Source organism: Arvicola amphibius, chromosome 2 (genome assembly GCF_903992535.2).
Source record: "Arvicola amphibius chromosome 2, mArvAmp1.2, whole genome shotgun sequence".
Classification (NCBI taxonomy): domain Eukaryota; kingdom Metazoa; phylum Chordata; class Mammalia; order Rodentia; family Cricetidae; genus Arvicola; species Arvicola amphibius.
This window is the reverse complement of record NC_052048.2, coordinates 7,748,205-7,773,503: the sequence shown is the minus strand read 5'-3', so window position 1 is coordinate 7,773,503 and position 25,299 is coordinate 7,748,205. Positions and strand designations below refer to the sequence as shown.

The following is a 25,299-nucleotide window of genomic DNA, read 5'->3' as shown; positions in this document are numbered from 1 at the left end:
AACAGAGAGAGATGGAAATAACCCTAGGCTTAAATATTTGACAAACTAATATTATTAAAATGTCCGTGCTTTCCAACACTATCTACAGACTCAATGTAACCTTCAGGATCCCATGCCAAAAACATTCTACAAATGATACATTCCAAAGCCTCCGTGATCTGTGTGCTAATGGCATGTTGGGTGACAAAATGGAATGAAGAGCCGAGAACTAACACACATGTATCTGGTCACCTAATCCTCGGTAAGCACTTCAGGATCACACAGTGGGGAAGGAAACAGTGGTGATGGGCAAACCGAATAAACACTTGCGAAGACTGGGCTTCGACTATTGGAGTCCACGGCGTCCTAAAGTCATCTCACAGTGGTACATAAAGCCCTAACAGGCAGTGTAGAAACTTCAAAACCCTCAAGAAAAGCAAAGGGGAGAGCTTCTTCATACTGATATTGGTGTGAATTTTTGGATTTTTAAATGAAAACAAAACATAGTGAAATGGGAATACCTCAAACATGTAAATGGTACAGCAAAGGAAACGATGAGCAGAGAGAAAATAGCAGAAAACACTCACAAGCCTGCTACCTGGTAAAGCATTCGTATTCAGATTTATAAGAATTTTCTACAGCTCAACAGGAGAAAAATAGAATGTGAGCATTCAGCACAAAAAGAAAATGTATGAAGGTAACTCGAATATTAAAACCAGAACTACCATATGGTTCATCAAACTCACCTCTCAGTATCTCTACAAAATAATTAGAATTCAGATAGTCAAAGAAGTCTGTACTTCCACACTCTCTGAACCATTTTTCATGATATCAGTGCAGATAGAAACAATCCAATGTCCACTGACAAGGTAAGAAAGCATGCTACATGCATGTAATAAAATGTTCATCTATCAAAGAAGGAATCCCCACTGTTTTCAACAACATAGATGAACCTTATGCGAAGCAAAGTAGGACAGACATAGAAGAGAGAACAAGGCATGGGCGATGAATACGGTCTCTAACAGTCGAACTCACAGAGGCAGAAACAGCCAAAGTGGTTGCCAGTGAGCAGAGGAAGGGAGCTGTGGGGGAACTGTTGTTTAATGGATATAAAATTTCCCAAATGATTCAATATCTGCTCTGTATAGTATCTAAATAACTTTAATCTGTGGCAGGATAGCTCAGGCTATGTTCTTCCCACAAAAGTTTATAAATTAATAGAAAAATAAAAGGAAGTGACTTTTGGAAGTGACTATGCATTAAGTTCTTGACTGTTATGATAGCATCAGAGGCCTAAGTTAGGCCCAAATTCTCAAAGTAGAAAGAAAGGCTGTTAAGAGTCATAGGTATTGGATGACTTCAAGGAATCAGTATTTTCCAGATACAACTGGGCAGTGGTACATCCGAACCCACAGTGGTTATGGCGGTACACACGAAATCAGCCCAAAATCCAGCCATACAAAATCCCAGCATGTGGTAGGGAGGTAGACATGACATCCCACCACTAACTGAGGAGCTGTTAGCATAAGATAGCAGCTGGTAGAGACGTACTAAGTTTTATTTTCTGACATGACATCTGGTAGATCAACCATACTTCAGGGCAGACCCCATTCCCAAGAGTTGCTAAACAACAGAAACTATTCGATGGATTTAGAAAGGAAGACAAAGGCTCAAAGTTATGGAAATAAGGAAATGAGGATGGAGTTGGAAGATGGAAGTGAACATGACCAAAATACAGCATAAAAATTCTGCAAAGAACTAATAAAAACATTATTTAAAAAAACTCAAAATGAAATATTGTGGGATAATCTTTTTGTACACTTTGAAGATGTCTCGCTGTGTAACTTTGCCTTCCAAGGCACCTTCTGATTGGCTTAAAAAGAGCTGAGTGGCCAATAGCTAGGCAGGAGGGGATAGGTGGAACTTCCAGGGAGAGTGAGGAACTCTGGAAGAAAGAAAGGTGAAACTTGCCAGCAAGACATGGAGAAAGTGGGATGCATGGTATTGAGCAGAGGTAACAAATGATGTGGCAGAATGTAGATTAATGCAGGTGGGCTAATACAATTATAAGAGCTAGTTGAGAACAAGTCTAAGCTAAGGTCAAACTTTCATAATTAATAAGAAGTTTCCATGTCATTATTTAGGACTTGGCAGTCCAGAGAAAGCCTGGCTACAATGAAATACTAAGCAGATACAGCTATTGTAGACGAGTTGTATCTTAATAAAACTTAAAGCCAAGAAAATTAATGAGCAAATAAAATGATCAGATGGGTGATCCTGAATTGCTTTCAAGTGCCATCCATTGCCGGTTCTTTAAGTAAACTGTAAAGATTTGTTATACCTTGCCTATCTAGCGTACCTGACTGGTTTAATAAAAAGCTGAATGGCCCAATAACTAGGCAGGAGATGTTAGGCAGGACTTCTGGGCAGAAAGAGGAATTTAGCATTAGAATCTGGTACAGCAGGAGAAGAAAGCAAGACAGTGAGGGAGTTGGACAGACAGAGTGGAGGAGAGGTAAAGAGAAACCAACAATCCCAATTCCTTAAATACCTTGAACCACCAAGTGAACAATAAATAATTTTGTTCAAAGTCAAAGCTTTTTAAATGACTGTCCAGTTTTATAATTTCTAGTTCACCGTGATATAGTTGCCTCATGAGGAACCTAGTACATATAAGTACATAACCTATGGTTGTATCTTTCAAAACTCCTTTAACAGGCAGGAAAGATGGGAGACAGGTCAATGATTAAGATTATGGGGACCAAAGTTCAGATTCCCAGAGCCCAAGTAAGTCCAGTCAGCCCTGGAGATGGAGACAGGGCATTCCCAGAGCAAGATGATGGAGACAGGACATTCACAGAGTAAGATGGTGGAGACAGAAAATTCTCAGAGCAAGATGGAGACAAGACATTTCCAGAGCAAGATAATGGAGACAGAGCAAGATGAAGATGGGACATTCCCAAAGCAAGATGGCGGAGACAGGGCATTTCCAGAGTAAGATGATGGAGGCAGGGCATTTCCAGAGCAAGCTGGTAAACCAGACACACCATATCACTGAGCTATGAGTTTCACTGAATAAGGTGGAAAATTAACTGAGGAAGATTCCAGACCTCAACTTCGGGTTTCCACATATAAGAACTCACCCCCTCCAAACATATTCACACACACGCAAAGATGTATGCACACATTCATACCACCCACCCACCCCCCCCCACACACACAAATACACACAGATATGAAATGGAAACTAAATAAACATAAATAAATCCCCCTTTTTACTTTTTGTTAGGCTCAATAATCTTGAAAAAAAAATACAAAAATATTTAAGTAACAGGCCTTCCTTACCTGTTGGAATTCGAATGTCGATATTGGATAACGTAGCCAAACCACTGCCCCATGAAAAGTATCCATTCGTCACCTAGAAAGTAAGGATATAGGAATGAAGTTACGTGCACGGTACTAGTGAGCAGCTGAAGTGCAGCTCCTTTCTAATATTTAACACAAGTTCCAGCACACAGTGGCAGCCTAATCTGAGTTCTAAGTATTCAGTGCTATAAATGAGAAATGAAGAATGGGAGACTGGAGAGACAGCTCAGCAGTTCAGACCACTTGCTGCTCTCAAACAGCTCCTGTGTTCAGTTCCCAGCACCCACGTTACCTGACTCACAACCAACGGTCACTCCAGCTCCAGGGGATCAACTCAATGCCCTCTTCTTGCCTCTGTTAGCACTTACACACATGCTACATATAAACTAATACAGGCACGTACACATACAGATAGCAAACAAGTAAATACAAACTTTTTAAAATGAAAACAATTATATTTACTTGTCATGTACTAGAAAAGGAGGGCAGTGCTAATGGCACCAGTGAAAGTAGGACAGAACTAAGACGCCTCTGGTGACAGATGTGACAAGCAACTGAAGATGCCATAGCTTCACCTGAAACCACCAGACAAGGGCCTGGAATGCGTACAGTCACCTTAAACAAGCAGTTGCCTGCTGACCATAGGCCAGGTATTGACCCTCACTGCCTTGGCCTGGCCTGGGGATCTGGGGAAGAGGTTTCCAAAAGGGAAATGTCCCAAGACTCTGGCACACTAGTGTCATTATTGGCCCCTCCCTGGGATTTGTCCCAACCATCAGTCTCCAGATGTGCCCCCAAAGCTGGCATTTCTACCTGAGCTCTATCTAAGGACAGAGGCCAGGGAAGGTATAAAGTCAAGTTTGAAATTCTATCTCTATGGAGCCCAAGAGGCTGAGTGAAGCCATAAGGTACATGTATTCATATTGGGTACCAATTCCCTCTCAGGTGAAGCATTCTATCAGGAAGGGAAGCTTATCGAGAATCAGGAATTTCAAAAGGGGGGTTCCTTTAAGACTCAAGCAATCAACAACTCACAAGTATCAGGAAGTATCTGAAACTTACAAGATTCACACTGCCTGTCAATCCCTAATATTATCAACTAGTAAAGACTAAAGAGGAGATGCTCCTACCTGCTCTGTTCCCTACAGTTTGTGCAGAGAGAGCCTTGGTTCCTGCTTTCTTGAGTCATTACCCATTCTGGAGTGGATATTGTTTTTTGGGTCATCCATGGTTCTATAAGTAACCCCTGACCCATACTCCTGTAAGTAACCCCACTAGACTCATTGGTTCACCATGTTGGACTTTAATGGTGTCATTACATTAGTCTGTCATTAGCTTCCTGTCTTTGATGCATAGACATTTGTTAATATCTCCCTAGAAATAGTGCCATGCAACAACTAGCTTTTCTTTATAAAAATGGAATTATGAAATCCTGGTATTTTCTAGGAGTCAGTTTGAATGTGAGTCCTGGAGGAATGAGTTGAATACTAACTTCTGGTAGATTTGAAAGAAATGCTCTTTTCTGGGTACCAAATACAAAATACAAAGATGAAACAGAACCTGTGGTCAAGAGGTGAAGAAAAGTATAAACTCAATAAAGTATAGTTTAAAGATCATCAGGCCTGTGGCCACAGTTAGGAGGCCCTGTAGACACATTTGGGACACTTTTACATACGTCAGCCTGGAGTGTCACTTAAGTGCTCCACTTGCGTAAGAATGTAACAGATGAACTAACCTTTATTGCGATATCCTCTGTCTCTGGGGGCCGAAGACGACGTGGTTGCTCATAGTTGTCCAGGTGGTATCTTCCAGGCTGTTTCCTGTTTATTGGTTTTGATTGCTGTGTTCCAAATAGAAACAGACAGAAGTTGAAGCGTTATAAAAACATTGAGATTTTTTACCAAACGTTCGCTCAGATTGCTATTTCACTTCAATTCCAAGAAAAACAAGCAAAGTGAATGTCAAATTTTAGTCTCTCCTATGGCTACTCCACAAGAACTAACAGCCAAAAAAATAATTAGCTAAAACTTTAAAGCTAACTAACTGACCTCTTGAGAAAACTGAAAAATGAATATGAAGTGCTTGCGAATGGTGGTTGCTAGGGTGCTGATCCCTGGAACTTGTTGGCTTCAGTCTAGTCCAGGAAACCTGAGGCCCTGGTTCAGTGAGATCTTGCCTCAGAGAACAGGCACAGTGTGAGAGTGAAACCCTCAGCAAGCCTCTCTGTACACATAGGCTTGTGAGCCTATCTATCCATCCACATATGCACACATCACTCAGACACAAACATACAAATAAATATTTTTAAACCCTGTGTACTATAAACAGGCTGATCAGATTAACACTGAGCAAATTGCAAACCATCTGGAAGAGCCATCAGACTTATATGCAAACATCCCAGAAGGACATTTACATGTCATCTTTGGGGAATCATGAGAAGTTTAAATAAATCTGACATATGTACGTAAATCAAACTAAACTAGAACACACCAGGAATCTCTTGTGGACTGTCAGGAGAACAAGACCTAGGTGTACACAAAGGTGGACATGCATCACCAGGAGATCCATAGGAGCTACAATGTGATCTGATCTATTTCAATTGTAGTACAGTTCTTTGTCAGCAGAAAGACCTATCCCCTGCAAGGAAACCAGCAGCAGTAAGGGGAGGAGGATAGCTTTGCCTGTAGAATGCTTGCAAGCAAACCTGAGTTTGATACCCAGAACTCTGATTTTTTTTTTTAAAAAAATCTGTATATGATGGAAGGACTCGCAATCTCAACATTGAAGAAAGTTGAGATAGGCCAGATCAACTCACATGAAGCATTCTAGGCCAAGGAAAGTTCATTGAAAACAAGGTGGATGGCACTCAAGAAATGACAGCCAGGTTTGTCCTCTGGTCTCTGCACACAGGAGTTCACAAAGTGCACACACACAGAGAGACACACAACATGCACACACATACATAGGTACCTGCTGTAGGACAATGGTCTTATACTCTGTAAAGATTTGTCAGTTGTACTGGTTTAATAAAATGATGACTGGCCAGTAGCTAGGCAGGAAGTATAGGCAGGTTAACCAAGTAGGAAGTATAGGGTGACTAGAATAGGAGAATTCTGAGAAGAGGAAAGGTTCAGTCTGCAGTCATTACCCAGATACAGAAGAAGCAAGATGAGAATGCCTCACTGATAAAAGGTATCGAGCCATGTGGCTGACACAGACAAGAACTATGGGTTAATGTAGGATGTAAGAGTTAATAAGAATCCTGAGCTAATAGGCCAACCAGTTTATGATTAATGTAGACCTCTGTGTGTTTCTTTGGGACAGAAACCTCTGTCAACAGGTACCTACAAACACACACAAGGACTGGATAGATGGTTCAGTTGTTAAGAGCCCTGGTTGCTCTTCTAGAGTACTTGATTTTGGCTCCTAGCACCCACATAGAGGTCACAACTTGGTATACCTCCTCTTTTCTGGCATATGTGGGTACTGCACACATGTTACACATACATACATGTAGGTAAAACACCTATATGCATAAAAAACATTTTTAAAAATTTTAGAGCAAAAAGCTCAAAACTTGTTTATAAGTTTAACAATGAAGTACTTCCCCATGAATAATTAATTATATGTCACATTCAACTACCTTGTAGAGATAATTAAAGTTAAAATGTAACAGTTTGAAACTGTTAATTTGCCTAGAAGACCAAATGATTGAAGCATGAAACTTTTAAAAACATTTCTGCCTGAAATTTCAGGTTTAACATTTATTTTAAAAAGGATAACTTCTATGAGAACTAACAATGTCTGAAAATAATCAGTAGTTTTATCCAAACAAGACATTGCCTTTCCAACTTCCATCAACTGATGTCCCAAAAGAACATCAGCTATCAAGCAGAAAAAAATGCCAAGGCTTCATGGGAGCAGCACAAACCAAAATCTCAGTATGAAAATAGACAGCAGAGGATCAGCCAAGGTTAAGCCATCTAGGATGCACTGTACACACACACACACACACACACACACACACACACACACACACACACACCTTGCTTTAAAAGAAGATGGGGTGATGAAATATAAGGTAAGTTGTATGTCCTCCCCAAGGTTCTCACAGACAACACTGGAGGCATAGTGCATGGAACATTCTGGAATTATCACAACTCTTTAGGGTCGATATATGTTGCATGCTAGTAGATCTGGATTTATACTCTATGTATAGATCTATGTATAGATCTTTTAGAGTCTTCTAGAGTCATGATGACTGTGGTAGTGCTGCCCCAGAGGCCCAGAAGGATGACTTCATGCTCTTCCTGAAACCAAGGCGAGGCCGACAAGTAGAGATGTGTTGACAGAGACTTGAGTTATGGCTCCACAGATGTAACTTGAAGAGACTTTGGCCCTAGAGCACCATCAATTCTCTGTGGCAATGCTACAGCCAAAACTACTCAACTCTAAGCTCTCACAGAATATATAGCATCCCAAGTGTTCTCAAAAAGGAGTTTCCATCAGTATTGTTTTCAAGCACACACCATTTTAAAAAAAAAGCTTGTCATTTGTGGTTTGGGCCATCCACGGTGATGAATGACCCTGGAAGGCACTAGAAGTTCAACCTGGATTCAATAACTGAAGATATTGGATGGGTCTGAAGGAGATTCTCTTTTCTTCCAACAATCTCTTTGCAGTGTGATTTTACTCCTCTGCCTCATCTTGTACAGAAAACAATTCTTCAGATATCTCCAACTCCATGAACTTGATCTCCCCTTTCTTTGAGGTCATCTTGCTCTGCTCACTCTGCCCCTCTAGAAAATGGTCTAATTCATTTTCTGGGAGATGAAAATCAACAAAAATATGAGGACCTGGTTCTAATCAAAGATTTGATTTCTTTCTCTTAAAAAGTATAGATACACTTGAATATACTTTTTAAAGATTTTTTTTCTTTGTGTGTGTATACAGGTTTGTATAGGTGCAAATAGAGGCAGAAGTGGCCATAGAGGGTGTCAGAGACGCTGGAGATGGATATACAAGTGATTGTGAAGTGTCCAACGTGGGTGCTGAGAACCAAACTCAGATTCTCTGCAGCAGCATCGAGTGTTCTTATGCTGACTGAGTCGCCCTTCTAGCCCCCATGAATTTCTTACTTGGTCCATGCAGGGATGCCACCCCTGACCTGCAACACTATAAGCTCCCTGCTTTAACCTGAACTAGCCGTCCATTCATGTGCGTTTGGACTATGCACATGTCCACGCAATATCAGGCATCCTTGGCAGGCCTTGCTATGCAATATAGACAGGCGTACATGGCAGTTATTTCTCAAACAAAAACCACACCTGTTCAATGTTGACCTGCTCAGCCTAAAAAAGGGTTCTTTTATTTAGCTACAGAAAAGCAAAGAAAACAGTACACATAAAAATATTCGAACACCTGGCTTAACTGTTTCTAGCAATTTTAAACTCATTACGAAGAAAATTTTAATACAGATGGATTTCCTGGCAAAGACCTTCTGAGTTCCACTCATCTTCACTATTTCTGCCTCCCCAGCCCTGGAATTACAAGAGCACATCATTGCACCCAGATTTATATGTGGATGCTGTGGGTATCAGCTCAGGTCCTTAAGCTTCGTGACTCACTTTACAGAAAGAGCCACCTCCATAGTCGAAGAAACGTTTCCCCCAGTCCCATTGACTTAAAGCTCATCTCATGGCCTATGTGTCGTAATTTCTACCTCCGATGCTGATGTTTCTTCTTGGACAACAGGAAGTGTTGCAAAAAATCAACTGTAAAAGACACCCATATTGATCTTATCCTAATGGTAATTGCCTCTTTAATCAGAGCCCTGTTTCAGTGAATGGCTCTTCTTTACACCCAGCAGTCAGCCAGTCAGAAAGCTCCCATCCTCGAGTCTTCTTTCTCCCTGGTTGCCATCTAATCTTTCAATACATTTTTATTAACTGAACATAAAAAAAGACACAGAGGTATCTGGAGGTGTAGCTCAGTGGTGGAGGGTTTGTTTAGCATGGGTGAGGTCCTGAGTCAGTCCTGAACAACACACACATGCTCATGCACACACGCACGTGCGAGCGCAGCCGCGCGCGCGCACACACGTACAGAGGAAGAGAGAGACAGACAGACAAAATACTCTGAATTCAATCTCTTCTTTACCATGTTCACCATGACTGCAACAGAATCCGAATTCTAGCCATCATCTCTTGCTTGTGTTATTATAACCACCTCTACTCACCAACCAGTTGCAATTTTTGCCCAGTCCAACTGATTTCTCTAACTAACCAAAACTAACTCTGAAAAAAAATTAGTAAAATTGTACCGTGCTTGTAATCCCACCGTTTGGGTGTGGACATGAAAGGAAGAATAGGTATTCAAGGTTATTCTCAGTCCCACAGAGGTCTATGAAAGTCTGGAATACATGAGATACTGTCTCCCAACCCAAAAACAAGCAAACAAGTAGCCTTGTCCAATGGTTCCTACCACACGTCTGTAAGATCGCATTCCTCCCCTTGTTCTATAACCCCCCCATCATTATCATAACTGCTCCTCATCTCCCTCTTTTTCACAGACCCCAAACCTACTGCCCTTCTGCCCTCTGCTCTTCATATAAACCAAATCCATCCACCACTGCATACCTTCACACTTGCTAGCCTTCCTCTTCCCAGCGTCCCCCTGGAAAATACACATCTGTGTTCTTCAGGTCTTGGCCCAAAGGCTGGCTTCTCAGAGGGATCATCAGGTGACGGGCCACCATAATGTAGTACCCTTTCACTTTTTCATTTCCTTTTTATTTCTCTTTTCATGCAAGAAATGATCTTGTAATTCAAACTAATCTATCATTTGATTCCTGCTGCAAGAAAACACAGCATGCTGGGAAAGACCTTGTGTGCCTTGTTCAGAGTGACTGTCTAGCTCTTGGCATTAAATACAAGGGAGACAGTAAGTCTGGAAGCCTGGTGAACACATGACAAGTGGTTGATATCTACTGCCTGTGACACACGTCCAAACAGAACTGAGTGCTTCCAGACATTCTGCAACTATTGAGTAAACATTTTTGGCGAGGATGAGTGAACCTGCTGGGTTACAAGTGCCAAAACTCAGGTGAAAACTGGTTCTGATCCTTCTCATCTATGACTTTGTTCAAGCCACTGGAACATGCAAAGCCAGTGTATTCAAGTGAAAATAAAAACAGGTAACGTGCAGTGATATGTTGTTAATCAAACTAACTAATTCATTCTCTCACAATTTATAGAGGCTATATTCCTTTATCTGTGTATTGATTTTGGGCACATGAAGATTTGCTTTTGTAGAAGCAAGTAGCCACTTTTCTTCTTGTAGATTCAAACAAATAAAGCTTACAGTTCTTTTCTAGCTGCACCTATATAAAAACATATTACTTGTTTGGCCTGTCCTTTGTATAGCAAGACTTACCACTCCAGTGTGCTTCTTACAGGACTCAAAAGGCAGTGTGCCCTCCCCAGTCCTCCAGCTGTCCTCGCCAATCTCATCACTCAAGAGAAACTCATTCAACTTTTGAACACTGCAGAAAGAAACCAGGAAACACTATGTCAGGATACTAGGTAAGGCAATTGTCTAAGAAGAGCATTGACTTGTTCAATCTGGGACTTCATTACCAACATAGGACCAGAAAGTCACAGCGCTAGAACTGTCTTAGGTAATGGTGTGCTCTCCATCTTGAATGTCAAGCGTTCCTTTTTGATGTATGCATGGTGTAGCTGCCATTGTGCTCTGGTGTTTTAAAGGGTGTGGTCTGGAGGAATAGTCTTGTCAACTACAGGAATATGCCCTGCGCACACTCATGTTGTACCTCCGGACACAAGGACGGGTGCCTAGACCAGACTCACGAGTCTAACAGTGCCTGGCATACACTGTTATGTGGAAGGTTGCTCGATGAATCAAAGAATAAACAGACTAATGATTCACACACTATAGCTCGTGGGGCCAGTTCTCCATTTCTCCCTTCTAGTATGCACACAAATCTCACTGAAGGTTTTATGGAATACATAAGTCTAAATGTTGCTGAACATTAAGAAACCATAACTTCTCAGCTACTCTGGGAGTGGAAAGAACTTTCTCTTCTCTGTGTAACATCCTGTCCTTGCTAGCTTTCATTTGTCAACCTGACATAGCCTATAGTCACCTGAAAGTGAAGTCTCCAATGGAAGAGTTCCTAGATCAGATTGACCTGGGAATGATTGCCTTGATTGACTGACCGGTGGGAGAGTCTGCAAAGATCACCTTGACTGACTGACCTAGGGGTGAGTCTGTAAGTATTGCCTTCATTGATTGACCTGGGAAAGAGTCTGTGGGGATTGCTTGATTGATTAGCCTGTGAGTTAGTCTGTGGGGATTGCCTTGATTGATTAGCCTGTGAATTAGTCTGTGGGGATTGCCTTCACTGTCAGTTGATATAGGAGGGTCTGGACCACTGTGGGTAACGACCCATCCCCTTGGTAGGTGGCCCTGAGAAGATTAAGAAAGCTGGCTAAGCACTGCGAACCCACCAATGTAAGAAGCCCCTCTTAGATCACATATGATGCCGCACTTCCCTGCTTTTCAACATCTTCCCCACGATCTTCCAGTCTTACCCCCAAATAATTCTAGTGTCAGCACCATTGCTCCACTCACAAAAAATAAACACCTTTAAGGCCCCCAAGTGCACAAGATGTCTACCCCCTCTGATAAAATTCATTTCCCTCTTCCTCTGACTAGTCAAAAGCCACTTATCCTTTTAGAGTTAGCAGGTACGGTCACACCCTCCAAACTACCATGAACAAGATGGCCTCCCTTTCCTCTAAGTGAACTGATAGTTATCCTCAGGTCATGCCATTCTGTGTATTAGGGCTCATTTTGCTTCCTGGCATTTCTAAATCCACGGTGGACTCTCCACTTGTAGCCATTCTATCTCTCTTCTTTACAGTTAGTTATTAATGCGGCCCCAAGAGAATGAAGATCCATCTAAGATGCTTAGACATTTGGTGATAATAAAGGCGGTAAATGAGGAAAATTGAGATTTGTAAAATAGACCTACCTGATTTAGAAAGGGTTCTGGGCCATTTCTATGCAGTGTCATGATTTTATCAACCTTCAGAAGCAAGTGATATTACGGTATTCGTTTGATAAATGAGAAAACTGAGCTTCAGATACAGTCAGACAACATATCTGAAGTAGAACGAGAAGTACTTTGTGCCTAGGATTGGAAAGTCAGCATGTTTGATACAAACAAGCTTGCTGGCCTTCCTTCACCACTGTTTTTAAGTTCAGTATTTTACTATCGTTTCATTTGTTTAGGGAACTGACAGAAGTGCTCACAGTTTTACATGGTCACATTACTTTGGCTTTTGAAAAAATATGTATTTTACCTTTGATTATGTGTCTGTTATGGGTATGCAAGTGGAGGACAGGTGCCAGGAGAGGCCAGGAGAGGGTGTTAGGTCCCCTGTAGCTGGAATTACAGGAGGTGGTGAATTGTCTAACATGGGTGCTGGAAACTTAGTGTGGGTTGTCTAGAAGAATAGTATGTAATCTTAACCTCTGAATCGCCATCCCAACCCTTCAAATATGACGTTGGACATTTAGGCACAACTTGAAAACCTTGAACAGGTGTTACAGTAATTAAGAATATTAATTTTGTGGCTGATAGTTGTATGTTTTTTAATAGAGATTATAAAGTTTTGTTAACTGAAATACAGAGACCTGGCCAAGGTGTAAGCATGCTTGATTGAGTATCAGTAATTATCTATTTCATAGATGGTGATGTAGGAGACTTGCCAAGCAGAAACATCTCTGAGAGGCACACGAGAGAAAAAGCAATGTTTGTTGTTGTTACTTTTCCCTGAAAATGAGAGGGTTCTTTAATAATGTTTTCTTCCCCTTTGGCAACTAACATCTTTGGACATAGTCATTACATTACCTATCAAATACTAAATACCTATAAGGAATACTACATAGTTTGCTGAAGAAGGGCCAGACCCACAAATTATTTCTAAGAAGGTGGAGAATAAAGTTTACCATTTTGAAAAAAAAATCACTCTTACTCAAATCTCAAATACTTTTTGTTTTTGAGTCAGGGTCTCAGGGAGCCCAAGTTGCTCAGTTCAGAGCACAGTGTAACGTTGAACTCCTGATCCTCCTGCCTCTACCTCCCAAGCCCTTGGATTGCAAGCTTGTGTCACCATGCCTGCTCCTTTTATAAGAATTTTAATTTTTTAATTTTAATTTTATGTGTAGAGGTGTTTTGCCTGCATGTACATCTGTACATCACTACATGCCTGGCATCCGCAGAGGCCAGAAGAAGATGTTCGATCCCCTGGAACTAGAGTCAAATTTGAAATAGCAAGAGACATTTCTTTATTCTGCTTCATAACACTGAAAGTGAAACTCAAACAGGGTGGGATGTTAGAGGCTGCGCCAAGACAACCTGGGTCATATGTGTCTCTTCATTCCATGTTATTATAAACATACTAACAGGTACATTGCATGTGTGCATATGAACATGCTCTACCCAATGAACATCACAAGGCTTCCTGAATATTGATAACAACTCTTTCAAAAGAAAGTGTGGGAGTTATCCTGGAGCTGGGAATTCTATACGGCCTTGCATTTCCTCCAGTGAAGAGGTTTCTTATTTTCTCTCATGCACACATAGCAGAAGTCCAGCCCATTCCAACCCACCAAGTGTCTGAATATATTTAAGAATCCAGTAAAGAACTTGTGACTTCTAGAGTCCTGAAGAGGAGATTTCAAAATCAGCTGACCAAAGTCTCCCGCTATAAACAGGCGGCTCAGCTCACTGCAAGCCAACTGGCATTTGAGATTGGTCACGGGTTCCCAGGCACTGAAGCAAATGCAGAGGCCAGTCAACACTGGGAAAATACTTTTTTCGGTTCCCAGAACCAGAATCCAGTGGGAAAAAGTCTGGACACTTCTGTTGACCCACCGTCTTTGTAGGATGTCTTTGCAAATCAACGCTGAACGTCATTTTAGAGAAGTGAGCTTTTAGAAGCACATTCTGTTTGGCTTGTGGCTTGGGGAAGCTGGCTGGGGGCCCTGAAAGCACACTGGGCTTTATCACACTGGCGAATGCCTTTTCCCCAGGAGGGATAAAGGAAGAGGGTGATGAGAAATCCACAGAGGGCATTATTACCTTCCACCACACTAAGATTTACTTGCAGGATTGTAATGCTAGATTTTCATCTTTTTCAAATCAACTGTCAAAGTCCTTTTAATGCTTGGCAAGCTCCTTGTTTCAAAAGCATGATATGTTATGAGTTATAGACTGCTTTTTATTTCGACTTCTAGTGCAAAATCAAGTTTCAGTTAATTAAGACTGCAACCACGGAAGGGATAGCCGTTAAACAGAGAAAATGAAAATAGGGACCAAAATAGCAGACTCTGGCTATTTATCAATTTTATCGTTTGAAGTGGCTTCCCTTCCAGAGTGCTGCCTAATTTGGAAGGCTGACTACGAGCTACAGTCTATCTATGTAAGCCATCCAAAGGCAGAACAATGAAAAAAGAAACGAGGGTAGCCGAGGTCAGAGGGTCGGAGCTCCAAAGCCCAGCAGCTCTGGAACAGTTACTGAGAGCCTGGCTCAGAGAAGACTGGAACTCTCTTAGGATTCCATCTCCTCCACCCACCCCATCATAACCTGCCGCTTTTCGGAACAGCTCATCTGCATTGAATTGTTATCTGGTATTTAGTCACTGGCAAGTTGATACAAAGCGTTGCCTACAACCAATGCACTGAACATCAAATGCTAGGTTTCTCAGTCATGTATGTGCCTTGTGGAAATTATTTAATTTTGAGATGCTCTACATTGCTGTTGATGGTGGAATGCACCCTTAAGGGCTCATATTCTCTTCAGGGTTCAAACATGTAAACATATCTTTCAAAGGTCATATATAAACATGACAAAAGCCATTTGCAGTAAATGCGGAGATTCTACAAGGCATATAAAAATTGCGAAGTGAGAGTAACATATGACTTCCAGACTGGCTTGTTTATAATATGGTGGAGAACAGCAGTGGAGACACAGACAGCACAACCTGCTTGTCAGCATAGCTGTGTGTGTGGTACTAATGGAAGAAGCGGGAAATGGCCACCATCATATGACACCTACTTTTGTAGCTGTTGATTATGGGAAATTATAACTAAGACAAAGTCTCCCCTGACTTGAAGCATGCTTAAAAGAGAAAAGTTTCAAGTCTTTCTATTTTCAAAAAGTAGCAACTGGCCTTATTACTTTTCTTTTTGGCCAATTAAACTGAAAACCATACAACATACTCTGTTGATTCAAAAATATCCCATCGCTGCTGGTACACCTACAGATTGGTGCAGCTTCAGGGATACATGATGACCACATCATAGATATATTAAATATACATGAAAGCTTTGACCTATGTCAATTTGATGAAAAGCATGTTTGCCAACTTCATCAAGAACCTTTAAGATACCACCATAACTAGCACCATCGCTTAGAGAAATGTGACCTATGCAACCACCAGAGAAGACTGCAGAGATAAATGGAAGAGTTTGCCTTGATATCAAGCATGTGGGGGTGAGGGAACAAAGACATTCTAAATGCTCAGTAAAAGGCCAATTGTTCAATAAATCAGACTGCTTCTAAAGAATAGACTGTGACATGGCCAGGAAGCTTCCTCCTGCAGCAGATGGGAACAAATATAAAAATGCACTGCCAGACATTATTCAGAGAATGGGAGACCTCGGGACACTCAGCCCCAAATGGAATACCCCCACCAACTCCCTCTCCTCAGAGGCCAGGGAATCCTGGGGAGAAGGATGTATGAGGAGTGTAAGTGTCTGAGGGGATCGGACACCAGGAGATCACAGCCCTCTAAATCAACATGAGCCACGCTCATGTCCACTCGGAGACTGAAGCAGCAAGCACAAGGCTGGCCTGCATGGGTCTGCAGCAGGTCGTCTGTGCGCTCATTATGGCTTCCAGTTTAGGGTTTTTATGAGACTCCCGAGTGTGTGAATGAGTGGGTCTCTGATTCTTGTGCCATCTCTTGGGTTCTTTTCTTTCTGTTCGTTTGTCTTATCCAACTTCAAGGTGATAGTTTTTGTTTTATCTTATATTTTATTTTGTTATATTTTTTAAAATAAGTGAATGAATGAAAACTTGTCCACTGGGGTAAAGGCCCACAACTGAACTGTCACTTATACCTACTAGGAGAGATAAAATCAGTTTTCTCCAACAGTGTGACACTGTGTGTATCAACCACTCCAGGAATGGCCTCACGTTCAGGAGCAGTTGACCAACATATAGTGGCCTCCATGGCTTTTTGTTTCTTTTTTTTTGTGTGTGTGTATATATGTGTATATATGTGTGTGGTTTATTTGGGTACAATTTGGTGCTTTTTGGTGTGGTTTTATTATTGTTTTTTGTTTTTGTTTTTCTTATTGTATTGGACTTCTGTTTGTTTTTTGAGAAAGAACTTATAGTTAGGTCAGGGAAGGATCTGGAAGGACTTAGGAGAGGGAAAGAATATGATAAAAATAATTTAAATTTAAAAATTGTTTCAAATAACAAAAAATATAATAGTAAAAGAGGGAAAACCAAGGATCTGAAATCTACAACAGTTCCATATGAACTAAAACACTGAACGTCAACATACTCAATTTCTAACAGTGAAAATCTCTGGCATCATCTTTAAGTTCCTTTTGTACTTCTGCAAGTTCACCAGCAAGGACACATATTATTCATGCCATCAATAAACAAAGAGACCCAGACAGTTCAGTGCATACCTGATGATGGCTTTGACTGCGAATCTGACCACTGTGGACAGCAGGAAGAGGGGTGTGACCAGGATGTGGAAGAGAGACAGGGAGGCAAAGGCCTCTGCGGGCTTCAGGTTGTTTCCGCTGGCATACGCATGCGTCACAAACGTCTGCATTCACACACAAAAAGGTTTATTAGAAAGTCCTAGAGAAAGTGACACACACACTGACATTCAACTAGTCTATCCCAGCATGTTCTACTGTGCTGGCATGTCCATTGGAACCATGAAAAATACTGACTCCAAACTCAAGACTGAGACAATACTAGCCATGGATAAAGACACAGTGATCTGCACATAATCCTAGCAGTAAACTTGCAAGACAGACAAGACAGTCTATTTATAGAACAGGATAGTGACTTCTCTCAAATTGCTGTCTATGGAGGAATAAACTGAACAGAGAACTCAGAGTCCCCAACACCCAGCCAGACACTTTCCAAGCAACTCAGAGTCGCTATTCTAAGCAAAGAGAGTGGTCTAGCATTTAAAGGTCTCTACTGTACTAAAATTCCAACACCACAGTCCAGTGAAGACTTGTTCTCATCTTTAAACACTATATAGAGAAATAGAATGTAATGATTTAACACACCCTGATTGCTAATGTGAACTATTTTGTTATAAGAATTATGAGACCAGGCCACCGTAATGAAGATGGATACTTTCCAACCACTGTTAATTTTAATCACATTCACCCACATTTGGGAATAGGTTTTATTGTCATGGTTGAGCAAGGTACTGACATATAGTAAATTTGAAGCCAGGGACACCACTATTTATACAAATGCTAGGAATATCTCCTTACAGCAAAGAACGGTCCAAACCAAAGTATCATGCTGTTGGGGCTGAGTAATCCTGGACTAGAACCATTGGACTAGAAACTACAGAGAAGGAAGTGATGTGGGAAATAACAGCCACGGCCACCCACACATTTTTTGTGAGATGTCATTCATGAGCACTGATCTGCTTCTAGTTCTAAAAGCAAGAAGAAAAAGTGTCTTACTGCAAGAACAGCCGCGATGGGAATTGCTGCATTCATGAAAACTGCGGGAAGAAATCAAATGTGTTATTTCAGTGCAAACATTTTCCCCACTTAAATTAATCATCCACTATTACTTTAATGCTCCATGAAGACAAGAATGGCAGAGTATGTTAGTAGCATTCTGTCTGGACTCGCCATGTACTTTCTCCTCATCTCTGGTTATGTGAGCTCCCACATACACATTTTAGCCAGAAAGCTCTAAGCAACAGAATTCAGATAAAAGAATCCTTTGATGATGCAAATTATTAAAATGTTTAAAATGTGTATTTTGAGAGCATGTATGGGTTAGAGTTTATTAGGTCTATTGAAACTTGGTTGTTATGCAGATCAAAAATGAGAATTTTACATTAATTCATGCTCAGGGTCTAATAGGGGTTATTGGCGTTCACTTTTAGACCTTTCAGTTAACAAATAATTTCATTTTTTCACCCCTCCTTAAACCATAAACACAGAGTCAACAGTGGGGCAACTCAGAATTTTAGACAAAAACTCTAAAGGGATTTAGTGAGTATATTTCTCTTCTCTCTTTCTTTTTTCTTGTTTTGTTTAAAGACAGATTGGTTTAATTTATGTCTATGTACTTGTGCCCGAGTGTACATATGTGCATTATATGTGTGCAGCTGACTGAGGAGGCCAGAAGAGGGCATCAGATTCTCTGGAGTTAGAATTACAGGTGGTTGGTTGTAAGCCGCAACAGTGGGTGCTGGGAATCGAAACCAGGTCCCCTGCAAAAGCAGTAAATGCTTTTAACTCCAGGCCCTGTTTTTATTTTTGCTTTCATTTATTGACATGGTCTCACTTTATAGCTGAGGCTGGACTTGAATTCACTCTGTATCCCAGGCTGACTTGACCCTCAAGGCAATCTTTCTGCCTTAGTTTCCCAGGGCTGAGGGTATGGCCATACATCACCAAAATATTAGTGTTTGAGTAATAGTAAAGCCAGATAGATGGTTCATTAGGATCCTTCTTGGAAACCACAGGGCTTTATCAAAATCTTGCACCATTGTCATATAGATACAAGAACCAATGAGTATAAAGACTTCTCATGACACCTAAAATAGAATGTGCCCTCAATGTTGACTGTAATTCCATTTCAAAGCAGAAACAAATAACATCACAATGATCTAAAGTCATTTATGGTTCAAGAGAAAATAATGCATAAACCTTCAAATTCCTAAGTCATTAATGACTTTTGAGAACAAAACAACCCACAAATCAAATCAAGTAAGAGTGGGTGACATTTGACTAAGCATGTATAAACTACAGTAACGTAAACCCATTTTTCTGGACAACACTGAGTTTGTACTGAAGATGGGAACAGTATGTAAACATTCTCAAGAACACACTAGGAAAGCAGATGGTGAGGTCATAAAGTCTGACTTCTTTCACTTGACGCTTTTCTCCTCCTTCATTTACTCTTCAGGAAAGCCTATCAGACGCACCCTCCAAAACAGATAACATATGCAAGAGTGGGATCTTTGAAACAATTTAGAGATGGACATTAGCAAGATAGTCAAATCATCTTCAGAAATAGCTCCCATTTTACTGAGCTAGCTGACGTTCCAACTGTAACTGATGAGAGTTCTCAGCTGGAGCTACCAGCTGACATCATTGCCATTTTCAGAGAATCAGGTGAGAGTTCAGTGGGTAAAAGTGCTTGCTGCACAGGGCTAGCAACCTGAGTTCAATTCCTGGCACCCACATAAATGTGGAAGAAGAGAACTCATCCCACAAAGCTGTCCTCTGACCTCCACACATGTGCCACAAATGCACATGCCCACACACATCAACAATTTAAGATAAAGTTTAAAAAAAGTACCAAGGATTTCAGTATGTGATATATCACAGCCAAAAACAACTTGCAAAGAGCCAGACTCAGGTGTCCCAGACCAGCCTTGTGCTTTTTCTTCTTGGTGTAGAGTGTCATGTGGACCAGTATAGACAGCAATGGGCTTCCTTTGAGGACTAGCACATTTCACTGCTCATAAGCCAGACACAACACTGTGTACATATCGGCCGCTCAGAGAGCAGTGATGACTCACTGGAGAGGGACGTGTAGAGCGCAAAGGTTTTGAGGCTGGAGAGCTCCTTCATTCTCGTCTCCTTCACACTTTTGCAGAAAATGTGCTCCCAGGCATAGAGCTTGAGGAGCTTGATGCCTTTCAGGATCTCATTAGTCTTTTTCAGCCTCTCGGTGGAATAATCCTATAAGACAAAGGAAGAAACCTTGATGCAAGATGCAGACAATTACACTAAGTGGGCGGGACCCAGAGACGCTCAGGCCCTTGGGAGGCCTTGGTTCTGAGTAGCTCTCCAGTTAATCACACTAGAAAGTCCCCGGCTTTGTTCAGTCCAGTGCCACAATCTCACCTCCATTCATTCTGATATGGAAGTAATGGATTTTGTCGTGGACTCTTTATCCAAATGTGTCATATTGTGTTCCTGTTTGTTCCCCTTCTTACTGTCCTCCCCCATGTCCTCTCTCCCCTGCAGATGGATCCTATTCCTCTCCCAACCAATCCCACCTTCTGCTTTCTTACCACATGTATTTCATTGCCCTCTCTACCTTCTCTCCTGTAAAATAGCCTCCTCTCCTGATATAATTCCCTAGTATGGTGACACACACATAAATGCATATAAACACATATGCATGTAAACACACATATGTACACACACACACACACACACACACACATGCAGGGAGCCGATTTGCCGGCCGCCATTACAAGATGGCGCTGGACCCCTGCACCACCGAGTAAACAACTCCATATTAGGCAAGGCTGTAGACAGAACCTCTCGCATGCGCAATAGTGCGCAGTAATCATGGCCAATCCTGTGGCCGGGGGCATCAAAAGACGAGTGTGTAGCCAAACCAGGCATGACCCGTGTCCACTCTCCCTATATAAGCGGCTTCAGTTTATTACTCAGGGCCCCTCGCTTCCTGCTCTCCCTTTAACCAAGACGCTCCAATAAAGCATGATTTGAGAAGAATCCTCGACTGGTGGTTGTTCTTCCCTGCTGGCCAGGGGGGTTCGCAGCACACACACACACACACACACACACACACATATGTATATATATTCACACATACACATTGATACATTGCACAGGTGCACACACAAGCATACACAGATACATTACACATGCACCTGCATAAGCTCATACATACACACATACATACCATCACATATATATACATGCCACTCACACATACACATGGACACACACAAATGGACACAAACACATAAATGCACACAAAATATGGACTGCTTCTTCAGTTTGTGTCATCCATACCCAGGGGCCATGCACACACTCTCTGAACCATTCCAGCTTTAGCATGTATGTTGTCAAAGCAAGAAGTTTCCTCAGCTTTAAAATGAAGAACCGACCAAGGAGATAACTCCAAAATGTCTAGTGAGTTCTTCAGATTCGCACGGTGTCCTTGAGTAACAACTGAACCTAAGTATGAGTGTTAACACTGAGTGTGAGAAGGCTCTGGTTGGCTGCGGTCTCCCCTCAACACCACCACAGAAGAACAAGTGTGAATTGAAGGTGGGTGGTTTGTACTAGTCAGGTCAGTGGAGCAGCAGATGGCAGTTGACTTCAGGGGGTTTTCCCATCAGGAAATAAAACCCTGATAGGTAAATCTGAATAGGCAAGGCCCCAAGACCACAGACCTCAGAATGTCTGGCTTCAGCTGTGCCTTCACGTTTGCCACTGCCATCTTCCTCTGGTATCTGGCATGGTGTGAGTGCATGTGGGGAGATCCCCACTGCCTCTAATGTAGTGTGTTTATCTAAAGGAAACATTCATTCTACTGGGAAATTTTACCTGTGGATTATTATAAAGATGATTTCCTCCTAAACTGTACTGTTTAACTGGAACATAGAGTTTATATAATAATAGTGTTAATTTAGATAGGACTTTGATGAGTGAGGGGCTTTACTAAATAAATATAGTAAAGAATTATTGCCACACCAACTCCAGTGTCATCTGTGTGACATGACATATGTCACTATGCCGGACGGGAGCTAAGTGTCCCATGGAACTAGGCTTCCTGGAGGTCAATGGCAGACAGCCCGGTATTGGCTGCCCTTGGGGCATAGACAGGTTTCTCGATTAGCTGGCTATGTGGGATATGAGCTTTGCACAATTTCTTTCATAATAATGATAGTCTTTATATATACAAGACAAGGATCATTCTCTTCAGGAACAGCTTTGAGATAGGGAAGCACAGTATGGGAATGTATAAGACTACAGCAGAACCTTTGTCATACATAGGGTGTATGATGAGCAAGGGAATAGATAGGATAATGTTGATGGACAAAGACTGTTATGTTATACTTTGAATTTTATGGATAAGCTTGCTAGATCCCAACCCCCATGGTGTCTGCTCCATAAGAAGGTACTAAAAAGTGTATTTCAACAGGTGCAGAGAGCTGATTAGGCATATTTGGTCACTAGATGAGATAAAGAAAGGGTTAGAAAGAGGAAAGGCCATGATAGCGATAATGAGACAGAAACTTTCTATTCTGAAGGTAAAACTACTTGACTGAGGTTTAAGTTCCCAAGGACAAGATTTCCTCTTCTAAGGATGCTTTATGTCTAACACCTGTCCCTGATAATATGCTTTTCTTAAATATCACTGATGTGACTAAAAGAAGCTTTCATACTGTGCCAACTGATGACACATGACCTTCTGATTTGTTCTTTGTTTGAATACTATATAATGAAAACATGAATTTAGTAAAATTGCAGCAGATTCCAACCACTCTCTTGTGTGTTGTGTCTGTCTGTCATTCGCCGAACTTGTGCCTTCCTGTTACCAAGACCCTGCTTCTCCCACTGTCTGAGTGGCTCTCCTGAGTCGGTCCATGCAGATGTTAGTTTAGTGGAAAAATTAATATAGTAAAGGTAGGATAAAATGGTGTCCCTGCCTCTGATAAAGCAGAGGCTGCAGAGAATGAAAAATATAACAAGGAAGTGTCACACAGCAAGAACGCAGGAGTTTCTATTAAGAAGCCATATAAATTGTGGCTTAGGTTAATAACTAAGAAAAACAATTGAGTCCCAGTAATTCAGTTATCTTAAATTCTTTAAATGTTAATGTTGGGCACTGAAACAAAGCCTTAGAATGATATCAGATTAAGATATTTTGATAACAGTTTTGAGGTTAAGGATCAAAAGACAAAGCAGCCCAATTATTACTAGCTCATATACTTTTCTTGTGAGGATCAGTGGGTGAGCAAAGATGATTAATTCCTTGTAAAATAAATTCATGGTAAATTCAAGCCAGAAAAAATTCAATAATTGGCCTGTCCCCCCACCCCTTGCCAACATGACTGTGAATTCGCTCAGTAGGATTGGCTGCCACTGATAGGTCACCATTGGAGGGAATTTAACCTCAAATGTACCAAATCTGATCTGTGACCCCTGCTTGGTTCATTCTTTCTTGTCATAACTGGCACACAGTAGCCTCAAAATATGCTTAAGATTAATTTTTGACAAGTTTTTTTTTTAAAAAAATCCAGCCAGTTCTCACTCAACTTGGTATACCAGACTTTGTTGACTCCCCAAGTGGGCCTTACCCCTTCTGAGGAGTAGATGGGGGTGTTATGGGCGGGGGAGTTGGGGGGAGAAGGGGAGAGAGAGGGAACTAGGGCTGATATGTAAAATTTAAAATTTTTTAAATAAAAACGATCATGAAATAATAACAGCAGCCAAAAAGACCCATCCAGACATGATAGTGCACACCTCTAATGCAGCTCTGGAGAGGCAGAGGCCGACAGATCTTTGTGAGTTCAAGGCCAACCCAATCTACATAGTGGATTCCACGACAGCCAGAGCTACAGAGTGAGAACCTGTCTCAAAAGAAAAAAGCAAAATAAAACAAAACAAGGCCAAAAACCTTGCCCCCTGTGATTCTCATAGTGAGAGACTAAGACAGTCAAGTCTCAAGTTTCCAGCCTACCTTTGTGAGTTGTTCTTGCCCAGTCTCTACAGAAATAAGTGTGGAAATTGTTCAAAAAGACTGGAGCTATATCTACCACATGGCCCAGCTACACCATCCCTCAATTCTGACCCGTGTAACTCCAAGTGGACACACCAGAGACTGATACATCCATGTCAATACAGCACCAGTCATGGTAGCTGAGATTTGGAACTAAGCGAAGTGGAAATGGATAAGAAAATGCATGCACACACAGTGGGTTTGATTCCACCGTGAAGGGGAACAAAATTATACTCTTTTCAGGACATGGGCGCAACTGGAGGTCCTCATAACAAGAAAATGAGATCAGACTCAAAATAACAAAGATCACATTTTCCGTCAACTGTGAGTTCTAGGTTTTACACAGATACATAAATTCATCCATGTGTTTATAACATGGAAGTGATGTGGGAACTGTCTAGAAAAACAAATGAGTTTAATGGGAGAAAAAGAGGGGTTGTGGGTGATACAGATAGAATATATTCAACATATACTAAATGCTTGGGTGAAATTTGATACATAGAATGAATAGATACTAATTTTAAATATTTTTGCAGTAATAAAAATACATATTCCTTCACCAAGAATACAAATGAGACCGGGATGGTAACCCCTTAATCCCAGCACTCAGGTGTCAGAAACAGGTAGAACAGAGCAAAGTTCAAGACAGCCAGGGTTGCATAAAGGAAGGAATGAAGAAAGGAAGGAAAGAGGGAAGGAAAGAAGGAAGGAAGGAAGGAAGGAAGGAAGGAAGGAAGGAAGGAAGAAGGAAGGAAAGAAGGAAGAAGGAAGAAAGGAAGAAGAAAATGAGAGAAAGGATAAAGGCAGGGGAGGAGAGGGGAGGGCAGGATAAGGCATACAAAATTTTGAAATCATCCAGATTGAAATGGTTAGACTTCCTCTATTATAAAAATACAGAAATCAGCCGGGCAGTGGTTGGCGCACGCCTTTAATCCCAACACTGGGGAGGCAGAGACAGACGGATCTATGTGAGTTCGAGAGCAGCCTGGTCTACAAGAGCTAGTTCCAGGACAGGCTCCAAAAGCCACAGAGAAACCCTGTCTCGAAAAACCAAAAAAAAAAAAAAATACAGAAATCA

General features: G+C 41.4%; 1 protein-coding gene across 4 annotated transcripts in view; it reads right to left on the bottom strand.

Annotated features, from left to right (window-relative positions):
• The window catches only part of Abcc9 (ATP binding cassette subfamily C member 9), a 118,898-nt gene that overhangs the window by 63,482 nt on the left and 30,117 nt on the right, over positions 1-25,299 (bottom strand). For all 4 annotated transcript variants that reach the window (XM_038319434.2, XM_038319435.1, XM_038319436.2 and 1 more), the window contains 6 exons: positions 20,254-20,416; positions 18,173-18,213; positions 17,141-17,283; positions 10,780-10,888; positions 5,081-5,185; positions 3,325-3,397 (listed from right to left, as the gene is read on the bottom strand). In XM_038319434.2, coding sequence (XP_038175362.1) covers positions 3,325-3,397; positions 5,081-5,185; positions 10,780-10,888; positions 17,141-17,283; positions 18,173-18,213; positions 20,254-20,416 — 634 coding nt within the window. The remainder of the gene's footprint in view (positions 1-3,324; positions 3,398-5,080; positions 5,186-10,779; positions 10,889-17,140; positions 17,284-18,172; positions 18,214-20,253; positions 20,417-25,299) is intronic.